Genomic DNA, 12,447 nt, shown 5'->3' with positions numbered 1-12,447 from the left:
GTTTTTACCTGATCAAGTGTTTTTAAATATTAAACAATCAAAGAAAAGAGCATCATTTCATAACATTTAACTGAGCCAAAATCCACAGCTTAAGTGATTGTTGAGATTCTGGCTTCAGTTCAAATCTTGGCAGTCTTCATGTGAGCTCAAACATGCATGATGAAGATACAAAGAAAGACAAAAACAGCTGAAGTCTGCTGTACCTTTAGGAAGAATTTCCTCTACCTCTTGTTTAGGCTTGGCCTTAGATACAGTATCAGGTATTTTATCAGGGGCCTTTACGTGAACTGTTTTCTCTGCAGAGATCATCTCTGTTTGCGTCTTCGAAATGAGCTCAACTTTGAATTCCTCAGTGCTTACAGATGTCTGCTTCTCAGTAATCAAAGCTTCTTTAACCACCTTCTGAGGAACCTTTACAGGCTTCCTCTTAGGAACAGCCTCCTCTGGGACTTTTTCCTCACGTGGTTTTTCTGGTACTTTCTCAGGTAAATCTTCTGGCTCCAGCTTTGGAATTTCCTTCATGCCTTTCTTGGGTTTCAGCACTTTCTCCGTGGGTCTCTCAGGTACTGATTCAGATATTTTCTCAGGAAGCCTCACAGGTTCAGGCTCCAACACAGCAACCTCATCAAACACCTTCTGATAGCCTTTTTCAGGTACAGGTTTAGGTTCGAGCTTCCAAGCTTTAAGAGGGTGTGACACAAGAACATGCAAAAGACATGACAATAAAGAACGCAAAATGTGCTTTCACACAAGAAACAAATCTTTTATAAGTTCATGAAGTCATTTAGACCCAAAAGGGTCACTCTGTGGAGAATAATATATGATAATGACAATTTTCTTAACTTAATTTCTTTTAGAGGTCAATTATATATCTAATTTGTGTGATGGTCTAAATGTTTACCTTCATATCTTGCAGCAGAAATGAACCGGTTAAAAAGGAAATATCATAGAGTAAAGACATTGAAAGGCACCTCTAAATGTACATTTTGGATATTAAATGAATAATGAAATGTATCTTGGTAATTTGAGTTGGGTATGAGTATATATCATCATAGCATTTCTTTACTTCAAGAGACTCAAAAGACAGTGAATAAAGTCTGCCCTTCTATTAAAGAAACTTTATACGTGAAATAGAAATGTACCTTTCTCTTTCTTTGTTGGTTCTTCCTTTGGTGGAACAACAGCAGGCTCTGCTTTCTTGGCTGCTTTTGGAAGCTCAGTTATTTTTTCCTCCACAGGAACTTTAAAGAGTATTATTGGCATATATTAAAAGTCTTTTAGCAAATTCAGGTTGAAAGTTGAAGAGTTTCGTTAGAGAACAATGAAACACTCTATCGAGTGCAAGACAAGAACAATCACAACATGCAGCAACAAAACGAGAGAGGTTAGCCATTATAAAAAAATATGCCACAGAACCTAAAGAGTTTAGGGTTAGTATGAGAGTTTTGGTTTTAGTTAGAAGTTTCCAGATGACTGAAAACTGGATTAGCTTCTGGTACCTTTAACTGCCACAGGTTTCTTCTGTGGCGCTTGTTCCTCTGTCTCAAACTTTTGTGGTTGTGCAAGTGGAGGTTGGGGTGGTTGGATTGGAGATGAAACCTCCTTCTTTGCTGGTTCTTCTGATGCTTCAAAATAAAATTCTGTTTATTATCATTATGATGATGATGATGATGATGATGATGATGATGATGATGATGATGATTATTATTATTATAGTTAGCTAAATATGCAGTCAGCAGATATCAACATCAAAATGTACTCACAGATAAATCCCTGAAAAGAATTTGTGGTATTCAAAGGTTAATACGAGATTTGTTCGCACTACCATCAAAAAAGACTAATGTGAAGACACCTCAGATGAGTTAAAGTTGGACGGTGGAGTTAAGAAGATTAAAGAAAAAACACCACATTAAGAAAAACTCCACAGCCATATTACCTTTTTTTGTAGGTTCCTTTGGTGCAGGAGTTGGTTCTGGCTTGGTCACTGGGGGTTCCGGTTTTGGCACCACAGGCTTTGGTGCTGTTATTTCTGCTTCTGATTTTTTCACCACAGGTTCAGGCTTGGGAATCACTGCAGGTTCTTTTGGTTCTTGTTTTGTTAGAGAAGGCTCGGGTTTACGAGCTTCTGGTTTAGGTTTGTCTGGTTCTAGCCTGGTATCAGCTGGCTTACGCCTGGTCTTTGATGGATCTGGTTTTGCAGCTTCTTCAGGGACTAGCAACATTTAGATTTGTTTAGATAAAACAAAGACAAAGACTTCGCTTCCATTCTTGAAGCTAAATGAATAGTTAGAGGATCTTAATACTAAAGACAGAAACATACACAGTAGACTACAAACTCAATACAAACATCCAAACAAAACAGGAAATACCTTTGGATGGTGGCGTCACCACCTTCTTTACTGGTACTGGTTTAGCTTCAGGCTCCTGCTCAGGGATTTCTTCAGGTTTAACCTTGGGTTCTACTTTGGGTGTAGGCACTGGCTTTGGTTCTGGTTCTACTTTGGGTGTAGGCACTGGCTTTGGTTCTGGTTCTGCTTTGGGTGTAGGCACTGGCTTTGGTTCTGGTTCTGCTTTTGGTTTTGGCTTGGGCTCAGCTTCGGGCTTAGCTTTAGGGGCCACTACTTTGGAGTCTGCTGGTACCTGAGGCTTGGGTTCATCTTCAAATGGGTAAAAAACATTAGTTGTTAGAATTGAGTAGCAGGAGAATCTATAATTTTGCAAGATCGAGATTTCAATGAAGCCAGACTGACTCAAAGTTTTGGGAAACTGTATAGTGTGGCGCACAGTTGATAAGACATCAAGGAAACATTAAACAAAATGAAGTACCTTTCTTTGGCACTCCAGGCTTCTCAGTAGGTGGAGGTGGGGAAGCAGTAGGCCTTTTAACTTCCTCTGTTTCTATTTTTAGGAAATATTCAAACATATAATAATCAAATGAGAAAACAGATAGAAGAGAATTGAATCATAACAAATCAAATAAGGATTATGTCATTAGCAAAGATATTCTAAAGAAATTTGTAGGAATCGCTACCTCTGGGAACAGGAACATCCTTTTCTGGGACTGAAACCACAGGAATCTTTTCCTCCACTTGCTTTCTGGCTTCAGGCTCTTCAATTGTGCAGTTAAATTAAGTGAAGATCAAGCAACATTAAAGAGGTTTAGGAAGTAAAAGATCATACAAACACAAAGTATAGTTGAGATAACAGTAAAAACAAAAGAAGCTAAAAATTTAATTACTAAGCATTTACATGTCGACATCAACAGTTTGCAAGTACCTTTCTGTGGTGATGGTTCCTTTACAGCTGGCGTTGGCTTCTCTTCAGGCCTTTCTTCAACTTTGGGAAATTTAAAAAAAAAAAAAAACATAATTAGGTGAAGAAGAGAAGTGCAGCAGAATACACGGTGCCATAACATTTTAAAAACTGAAAACGCCACTACAGTAGATAATGTAATAAAAGAACAAAAAGACACAGTTGTAGGATGGGGGAAAGCAGAGGATGGGGAAGTAAGTTTGCACTGCTGGCGTGACAGAATATGCTCAGCTCTGCTGTACCTTTTGTTGGGATTTCCTCTCTCATTTGAACTTGTTTGGTCTCCACCGTCTCCTCAATGGCAACTCTTACAACTGCTGGAAAAACACGTGCACAAAGGGACACATCCAAGATCCAAGGTCAGTGTCATAAAACATAAACATTCTTAGGTCTTCATAAGTCTAAGTCAAACATGATATCCAACACTTTTAATTACGTTTTTTTTTCTTTTAAGGTCAGAATTTCTAGATAAGCTTTTTAAGCATTTGGACTTAAGTCAGTGCAAACTAAAGCATTTGGTCATTATTGTGTGGTGTGTTTTTAGACAGGACAAGAGAGTTCAAACGAAAGTTGAGTTTAGTGCAAACCTAAACTGTGCAAAGTACTCTGATAGTACCCAGAATGATAATGCAGAAAAATGTATTTGTGATAAGAAACTAAAAGATTCAGAAGGTCAACAGTAACCAAAAACAGATCATCAGACATTAGGCTGTTACTGAACCAAAAGTGGTTATTAAAAAAACAAACACACAAACAAAGGCTGATAATGAAATGAGGGATAAAAAAGAGAGATGCATGCAAACACAAATATATAAGATAAGAAAAAACATACATTTCAGAAAAAGACAAATGTCAAGATAGCCATGATTAACGTGGGTTAAACGTGCACAGGCATTGCTGTGCATGCTCTCGACATTGTGCTGTCAAGACAATGCCAAAGCAACATGTGATGATATAACCTTCATCATACAAAACTGCTGGCCAGTCAAAGGCCTCAAACCCTGGCCAATCAATACCCTAACACCTGCACAGTCTGATTTTAAAGAAAAAAAGAGATAAACCTGCACATCTTTGAGATGGCAGGATAGAAATCCACATTTTCTTTGTCCTCGTTTAAAACCAGAAGTTGCACTTCTTAAAATCTTCAAACTGGAACGACTTATTTAAAAAGCTCTATTCTTAGTGATCCATTACACACCAAACACAATTTACATATGGACAAAAGGCCCAAATGCATAGAAAAAGCTAATACAAATGTGTGTGTGGAGAGGCCCTTGTCTACCCACCCCTGTTGTTGTTCAACTGGTGGAGATAGAACTCTTACCTAATATTATACTATTTCTTACTAAGCCTAGCCACAATACAAAAAGTGTAAAAGCAAGAGTGCAAAATGTAGTATTTTTACTGTGCTTAAACCTAATGGAACAGAACTGAACACAACATATTATGTAATTTTTATGTTTATGTAATAAATCTCATCCCTAAATCCAGACTGACACACTTTTAATGTTAAATGGCAAAACATACATAAAAGTTAGTGAGTGTGGCATCAAGATGTAAAACTGGATTAAAGTTACAAAGTGACAACAAAACACATGGGAAACAAAGAAAGAAAGAAGTACAGATACAAATTAACAGGAAAAAAAAGACAAAATGAAGGAGCATAAAAACAAATAGTAAATACCTCTATCTTCAATCTCTTCTTCATAATGATAGAATTCAAAAGATTCTTTAAAAGAGAAAAAACATTTTTGTTCCATTTCATTGTTAAATTCAGGCAAACATTGTCCTAATTCTATGTGGGCCACAAAACAGCAAAAAGTCATCTGCTCTGTAAATTCTCTGATGTAATCAATGGAAAAAAGTGAGCAGCTTATGATGCCTTACCTTGAATTGCAACTGACGTAGGCACTTCAGGCCTCTGAACAGAGGAATCTGGCATATCTACAGAGTATGGTACCAAAATTTTGTTTTGGTTAAGTGGTTAACTATTGGTTAACTATTTAAAAAAACACAAAACCACTGTGTGAGTAGAAGTGTAGGACATTTTGGAAAATTCTCTTGCTTGGTAGCATTTGCCAGTTACAAGATAAGAAGTATAAGTAGGCACATTTCAACTATAACATCAATTAAATACAACCAGCTAGCATAGTCCTGTGGTAACACAGGCTAGTGGGTACCATACCTAACCACCTAACTTGAAAGGGAACTAGTAACTCCATATCGGGGCCCTTTAAGATAAGATAAGATAACCTTTTTAGTCCCACACGTGGGAAATTTGTTTTGTCACAGCAGAAAGTGTACAGTGCAAAGTTATATAGCAAAAATTAGAGAACAGGCCTAGACCTCATGTTCAACATCTTAACAGCTTCCCAAAAATAAGCTAGTTGGCTTCACTTTTATAAAATCATAGATAATAGTGTTATAAATAATGAAAAATGCATCTGGTCCTAGAAGGTCTTAAAATTGGTCAAATACAACGGCAAATACAACCTCAGATGAACAACAATATACATTGTGTCATTACATATTTAAGACACACTGAGCAAAAAGGCAGACACAGTATATGAAATACCCCTACTGCCTTTATAGGAATAAAGCATGTAAGTAACAGAAAGTTGCTGCTAGTCAGATTCACTAGATTAAATGAAGATTGGCAAGTGTGTCTACAATTGTAAAAGCAGAATTGTTAGGAGTTTGCTAATCTGACACATTCAGGTGGAATTGGAAAGCAAGTGGAAAATCATTCCCAGGAGTGGACATCAACTTCCCCTCAAGGACAAATGACAAACGGCAATGACATCCACCCACTGATCCATCCATGCCCAGACAAGCCCAGGCCCTCCTCAGCCACCACCTCCAGCTCTTCGGGTCTGGCGACTGAGGTGTCTTAAAGATAGCCAGTTTGTCCTGGGTATTCCCCAAGGTCTCCTTCCTGTGGTAAATCCCCAGAAGACCTAATATAGCAGGCAACCAGGAGGCATCCTACTCACATGCCTGAGCCACCTCACCTGATTCCTGTGTGCAGAAGTTCCCACAGCTTCTCTGAGGAGAGCTGCTCTTTTGAGTCCCTCACCCTGTCTCTAAAGAAGGGCCCAGCTACCCTTTGAAGAAAGCTCATTACCGTCGTTCGTATCCGCGATTTCGTTATTTAAGTCACTACTCAGAACTTGCTGCAATGGGTGAGGGCAGTAACATAAACACACACTGTGAACATATAACTTTTACTGTTTGACATTATTCTCAGGTAAAATCAGTAGCCCTCCATCCCCGCTTTTACACAGTAATTGTAACGCCACAGGCTAACCAAGCCCACTAGGAGTCCCTCTGACAGCTCTCTTTAGCTCCAGTGTCCATCATCTGGTATGCTTGCCCCAGTGGAGGTATGGAACCCAATGCCCTCTGTCTCTCTCGGAATGTATTCAAAGTTATTCCAGAAGTGGAAATTGACGATCTCGCAGACCAGGGCTTCTGCTTGATGCTCCCAGTGCATCTTCCCCATATATCTGGGCGTGCATGGCCAGCATCCTCTGCTCTCTCCTCATCCAACTCACTACCAGGTGGTGATCAGTTGACAGTTCAGCTCCTCATTTCACCCAAGACACAGACAAGAAATTAATCACCGACCTGTGACCTAGGGTGCCCTGGTGTCACCTCCACTTAAGAACACCCTTATACTTGAACATGTGTTTGTTATGGACACACTGTGATTATCATAGAAGTCCAACAGAACACCACCACCAAAAAAAGTGGTTCTACAAGTTAGTGAATCATAGTGTGTGCTTATTTTTTCACACATTGGTCCTACATTTTGCATTAAATCTTGTTAAATACATAATGACATGATGTAATATGTCATGTGATGCTATTCCTCTGAGGTTGCATTTGCCTAATTTTAGAACCTGGTCAGATATTTTTTTATTATGTCTGAATTTGTAAAAACCTACAGTGGTGAACTAGAGCGATAAAGAGGAACAGAAAGAGGTTTTCCAAAGATGTTCCTGAAAGATTAAAGTCATTGAGGGTCTTGAAAATAAAATACCTACCAATGGGGACCATTGCTAATTCAATTTCTGTAAAAAAAAGAAAAGAAAGCAGAAGAATAAACAGAGTGTTAAACACTTCGATAAAAGCTGAACAGAAGCATATAAAGTGTTGCCTGACTCAGAACTGTACCTTTGCCAGACAAATAAAGCTCAGCTGTGCTCTTAGCCTCTCCCCTGGGTTCCAACCTCACAATTACTGAGTACACGCCTATAAGGAATTAGTAATGAAGATCTTTTACACTCAGGTCTCAACAAACAACGAGGAAAAAAAAATCTATAGGACTTTGTGACGAGCCTTTGTAGCTTGATGGCACACTACACACCTTCGTCTTCAACAGTCACGTTTTGAATGACCATGAAATGTCTTCGGCCCTCGCTTCTGAAGTTGTACTTAGGGCTCTCTTTCAGTTCCCAGGTGTCTTTGTACCATGAAACAATGGCATTGTCAAAGGACACTTCACACTCAAAGGTGGCTGACTGTCGCTCATTGACTTCGATGTTGTGGATGCGTTTGGTGAAATGAATTTGTTCAGCTAAAAAAAAGATAAAGACGGGAATGGGTAAATGGCATCACAATTGGGAGTGTATGACAATACCTGAATGGTAATTTTTCATCAAAAATATCATCTTGATGGTTAAAAATGATGATTATCATTTATGGGACAGTTATCAAAATGCATGTAAAAATACAACAAATGGGATAATGGGGCATGTTTGTGGAACATAATCATGAAGATTGTTATGAAAGAGAAGGACAAAATCAAAGAGGAAAAAAGAGGGCAATCTTCAAATTGCCAACATTATTTTAAGAGTTTGATATGGAAGTCAAAAGAGGTTAGTAACTGGGAACTATGGAAAACATGTCTATAAGTTTGGAGGATGGTTTCCGGGTACAAACCTTCCACCCAGAGGTCTGCTGAAGACTCCAGCTGTTGGTACTTGCAGGTGTATCTTCCTTGGTCTTCAGGCTTCAGGTCTCTGATCAGTAGCTTCTGAACCTTGTGTTTCACTTCAGATGTGTATCTGTCCTTCATTTTTAACTGCTTTCCATTTTTAAACCACTGAGCCTCTACATTAGGGATGGACATCTGACAAGACATAGTACATGACTGGCCTTCCTTACCCATTGTGTCCTGTAGATGTTTCTCAACCTCCACCTCTAAAAGACAAAACACATAATAACAAAAATGAAGTCAAAACAAAATAGTTTACTTAAGATAATCTAGTTTTTATTGTAAGGAGGCTTTGTTTTTAATCAGCCAAGAAGACATAACATTTACAACCACTTAAAAGCTAAAGCCTCTAAGCTAAATTAGACAACTACTGAGGTGAAATGCTAATTATCCTTTATCAAATGACAGATCTTATTTTTATCTATAATGATATAATATTACATTTGAATAACAGATGCAGTAAAGTTGTCAGTACTGACCCATGACACTGAGCTTGGCGCTGGATATGTGGGGCCCGCACACCACCCTGTAGTTGCCCTGGTCAGATGACTGGCAGTTCTTGACCCTGAGCAGATGGCGGTCGCCGCTGATGGTGATATTGTACTTGTCACTAGTATCTAGTTTCTGTGTGCCTTTGTACCAGGACAGTGTGATCTCTGGGTAGTTGATCTTGATCTCACACTCGAACACTGCTTCTTCATTAATGAAGACAGATTGATTGGAAATGTCCTTCACCACAGTGACAGGCTGCAATAATGACAAAGAGCATTATGAAGTACATGCCACTAACAGAAACAGTACTTCATCCTTGTGACTACTTCTATTAACTGTACACTGCAGTAAAAGAAAGATTCTCTGATGGCTCAACAGCTTTTTCTAATAATATTTATATGAACAACATATATTAAGGACCAAAGAAAATAAACCTGGTCTATAGCTACAACCTAATTGGTCACTTGCAATGTTGACCCTGGACCAACATTAGTTTTGTTAATTCAGCAAAAAAGACCATCGCAACGGTTTCAGACTAAAGTCGGACTGATATAGATTTAGAAACAGCTGCTAGTGTATCCCATAACTGTTGGTTGACAAAAACACATCAACGGCACATCAACCACTGGTCTTATCATTAATAACAAAGCCAGTGGTTCATCTGGTTTAAAATTCAATTATCCTTTAAATATGCTTTGAGGATTTTTAGCCTTCGGCCATAAAAGGCTTATTAGGTATTGTCGCCCCACCCGCACACCCTGCCGGGCATGTGGGTGTGTCACGTGGATACTCAAGTTTGTCAGTGCGAAACCTGAGAACAAAACAAGCCGTAGGATTTACAAATTAATACCACAGGTGTAACTACTATCTCTGATGAGTTCAAAACTCAGTGACCTCAAGGTCTGAGGTCTGAGGTGATATTTTCTGAAAATCTTGTGCTTGTGATAATTCTAGAAGGAAGTCCATTGATTTTCTTCTGCTTATCTAGGGCTGGGTCGCTGGGGCTTCAGCCTAAGCCCAAAAGCCCAGACCTCCCTCACCCTAGCCAGCCAAGATATATAATGTCTTCAGCTTGTCCTGGGTCTGCCCCGGGGCTTCTTCCTGGTGGGCCTTGCCTAGAACACTTCACCCGGATGGCTGAACTCCTCCCCTTATCTCTAAAGCAGAGGCCAGCCACCCATTGGAGAAAGCTCATTTCTGTTGCTTGTATCCATGATTTCAGCCACTACCCAGAGCTCATGACCGTTGGTAAGGGTAAGGATGTACATCGACCGGTAAATTAAGAGTTTTGCTTTTACGCTTAGCTCTTTCTTTACCACGACAGACTGGTACATCCTCCGCATCACTGCAGCCGAAGCACTAATCTGTCGATCTCCCACTCGCCCCTGACCCGGAGTGGGCACTCCACCCTTTTCCAGCTGAGGACCATGGCCTCAGACTTTGAGGTGCTGATTCTTATTCCCACCGCTTCACACTCAGCTGTGAACTGCTGCAGTGTGAGCTGGAGCAGCTTATCTGTGAAAAGCAGAGACGACATTCTGAGACCATCAAAGTGGAAACCTTCCACCACTTGGTTACTCCTAGAAATCCTTGGTGGCAGGTCCTATAGGGTGTGTGAGGTTCACCCTGAGTTCTTGAAGGCTCTGGATGTTGTAGGGCTGTCTTGGTTGACAAGCCTCTCTCTACTGTTGTGTAGAGATGAGGCAGTACCTCTGGATTGGCAGAGGGTGGGTCCCCTGTTTAAAAAGATCAAACTCCTCAGCCTCCCTGGGAAAGTCCAGGGTGCTGGAAACAAGAGTGTGTCCACTAGTTGAACTTTGGATGCAGGACAAATATGCGGTTTTCATCCTGGTTGCGGAACACTGGACCCATCGTTACCCTCTCATGGATATTTGAGGACACGCGGACGTTTGCCCAACCAGTTTACTTGGGATTTTAAATTGATAGCTGCATCCTCAACAAATACTGGACAAGGTAAAATTTCATGGAGAAGTTAAGTTTTCTGAAAATCTTGTGAATGTGATCATTTGAGAACAATGCGATGTAGGATTTTTAAATTGATACCATAGGTATCAATATCTACTAAAAGGCTCAGGGGATTAAAAAGAAGTTAGCTGACTGACAAGGATCTTGGCTTTTCTAAAAACATCAGTTCACAATTATATAAGCAACTCTTTCCTACAGTTGCAAGTAAAAGCTTTACTCAATAAAGTTAAAAATTAATTGTACTGTGATTCAACTAAAACAAAATGTAAAACTTTGGATTCTACTGTGGGCCTAAGAGTATTACGGTGGCCCTAGGAGGCCAAACGGACTTAAGAAAACACCAGCAAATAGAAAAATGCTGCGAAATACACCATTGAAACAGAAAAAAAGACAACGGGAATGAAAAATCCATGGCAAAAACAACAACAACAAAAAAATCAGGAAGGAAAACAGAAGTGTTTCAGGGGACACGATAACTTGATGGAAACATTTCCGTTTTCTTTCTGATTGCTTTCTTTATTTTCTTTTTGTCTGTTTCCGTTGTGTTTTGTGTGCTTTTGCAGCGTTTTCGTAATTGCAGATGCTTTCAGTCCGTTTGGCCTCTCAGGGCCACTGTAGGACTCCGTTTTAGAAAGATTTTGTAAATTGATGTTATTGGTGAATTTTTACCTTTAAGCTAATAAATGTCCTTCATTTTTGTTTTTTTATACTGATGACCTGCACAAACAAAAACTTATATTTACCTTATTGCATCTTATTGTCTGAAGATCCATTTCTAAATTCTTTATAAGCATTATGAAAAGATGAATTTCAAATTGCATTTCACTTTTGGTGTAACAGTAAAGCTTTGGTTTTCAAAACAGACTTTGCACATGTCCTGACCTCAGTCCGTTCCATCCTCTTCTGCAGGTCAGCCACCAGTCTGGCCATGTCCTCATCGGACTCTCTGTCTCCACGGTCTACTTCCTGTCAGCAACACAAAGAAGCGCATTACTCAGCACTAGACATCCACAGATTCATAATCATCAGACCAAGTGATTGTGGAGACCCTTACTTGTCTTCCACTTTCTTCAGCTCTCTCTTTTTTGAGCTGCTCAATTGCATGCAGTAGGCCTCGGTAGTCAGTGATTCCATACATTCGGGCGTATTTCTCATACTCTTTTGGGTCCACGTTTCTCAACAGCTCAACTATGTCAATGTCTTTTTCCTCCTGTGGGCTCTTTTGCTTTGATGGAGTTCTAAGAAAAAGGAGATGTCATACATTTTTAAAGATAAAAGATAAAATGACAATGAAATTTTTTCCTTAAACAACATTTCAGTCTGAATGATTCTGTGTTGTCAGATTTTAAACTCACTTCTTCAGTTTAGCGCGAAGGTCTCCCTCCAGCATCGCTACGTCCTTCTTTTCCTCTACGTGCATGTCAGTGCTGCACTCGATCTCGCCATGTTTGTTGGAGGCGACACATCTGTACTGACCAGAGTCCGATTTCGTCACTTCTCTGATCTCCAGTTTGGCCTCTTGGCCCTTCTGTTCAATGGAGATCCGGCCACCGTGGGTCACTTGCCTCCACTTTCCTTTCATCCACTTCACACTGGGAATGGGGTCACCACCCACCTTTGCGATGAAGGTGGCGGTTCCCTCTGTGAGCAACAGGTAG

General features: G+C 39.8%; 1 protein-coding gene across 22 annotated transcripts in view; it reads right to left on the bottom strand.

Moving 5' to 3' along the window:
• The window catches only part of ttn.2 (titin, tandem duplicate 2), a 217,833-nt gene that overhangs the window by 127,440 nt on the left and 77,946 nt on the right, over positions 1-12,447 (bottom strand). For 11 of the 22 annotated variants that reach the window (XM_025903577.1, XM_025903582.1, XM_025903581.1 and 8 more), the window contains 19 exons: positions 12,145-12,430; positions 11,844-12,027; positions 11,672-11,755; positions 8,791-9,058; positions 8,257-8,517; positions 7,682-7,891; positions 7,489-7,566; positions 7,359-7,385; positions 5,200-5,256; positions 4,997-5,041; positions 3,555-3,629; positions 3,277-3,336; positions 3,032-3,109; positions 2,827-2,898; positions 2,370-2,657; positions 1,937-2,212; positions 1,500-1,640; positions 1,143-1,241; positions 204-680 (listed from right to left, as the gene is read on the bottom strand). In XM_025903577.1, the coding sequence (XP_025759362.1) occupies positions 204-680; positions 1,143-1,241; positions 1,500-1,640; positions 1,937-2,212; positions 2,370-2,657; positions 2,827-2,898; positions 3,032-3,109; positions 3,277-3,336; positions 3,555-3,629; positions 4,997-5,041; positions 5,200-5,256; positions 7,359-7,385; positions 7,489-7,566; positions 7,682-7,891; positions 8,257-8,517; positions 8,791-9,058; positions 11,672-11,755; positions 11,844-12,027; positions 12,145-12,430 (3,066 nt within the window). The remainder of the gene's footprint in view (positions 1-203; positions 681-1,142; positions 1,242-1,499; positions 1,641-1,936; positions 2,213-2,369; positions 2,658-2,826; positions 2,899-3,031; positions 3,110-3,276; positions 3,337-3,554; positions 3,630-4,996; positions 5,042-5,199; positions 5,257-7,358; positions 7,386-7,488; positions 7,567-7,681; positions 7,892-8,256; positions 8,518-8,790; positions 9,059-11,671; positions 11,756-11,843; positions 12,028-12,144; positions 12,431-12,447) is intronic. The other 11 variants (XM_025903592.1, XM_025903593.1, XM_025903594.1 and 8 more) reach the window with 8 other exon arrangements.

Source organism: Oreochromis niloticus, linkage group LG16, assembly GCF_001858045.2.
Source record: "Oreochromis niloticus isolate F11D_XX linkage group LG16, O_niloticus_UMD_NMBU, whole genome shotgun sequence".
NCBI lineage: Eukaryota > Metazoa > Chordata > Actinopteri > Cichliformes > Cichlidae > Oreochromis > Oreochromis niloticus.
Note: the sequence above shows the minus strand (reverse complement) of the source record. Positions and strands in the feature narration are given on the sequence as shown.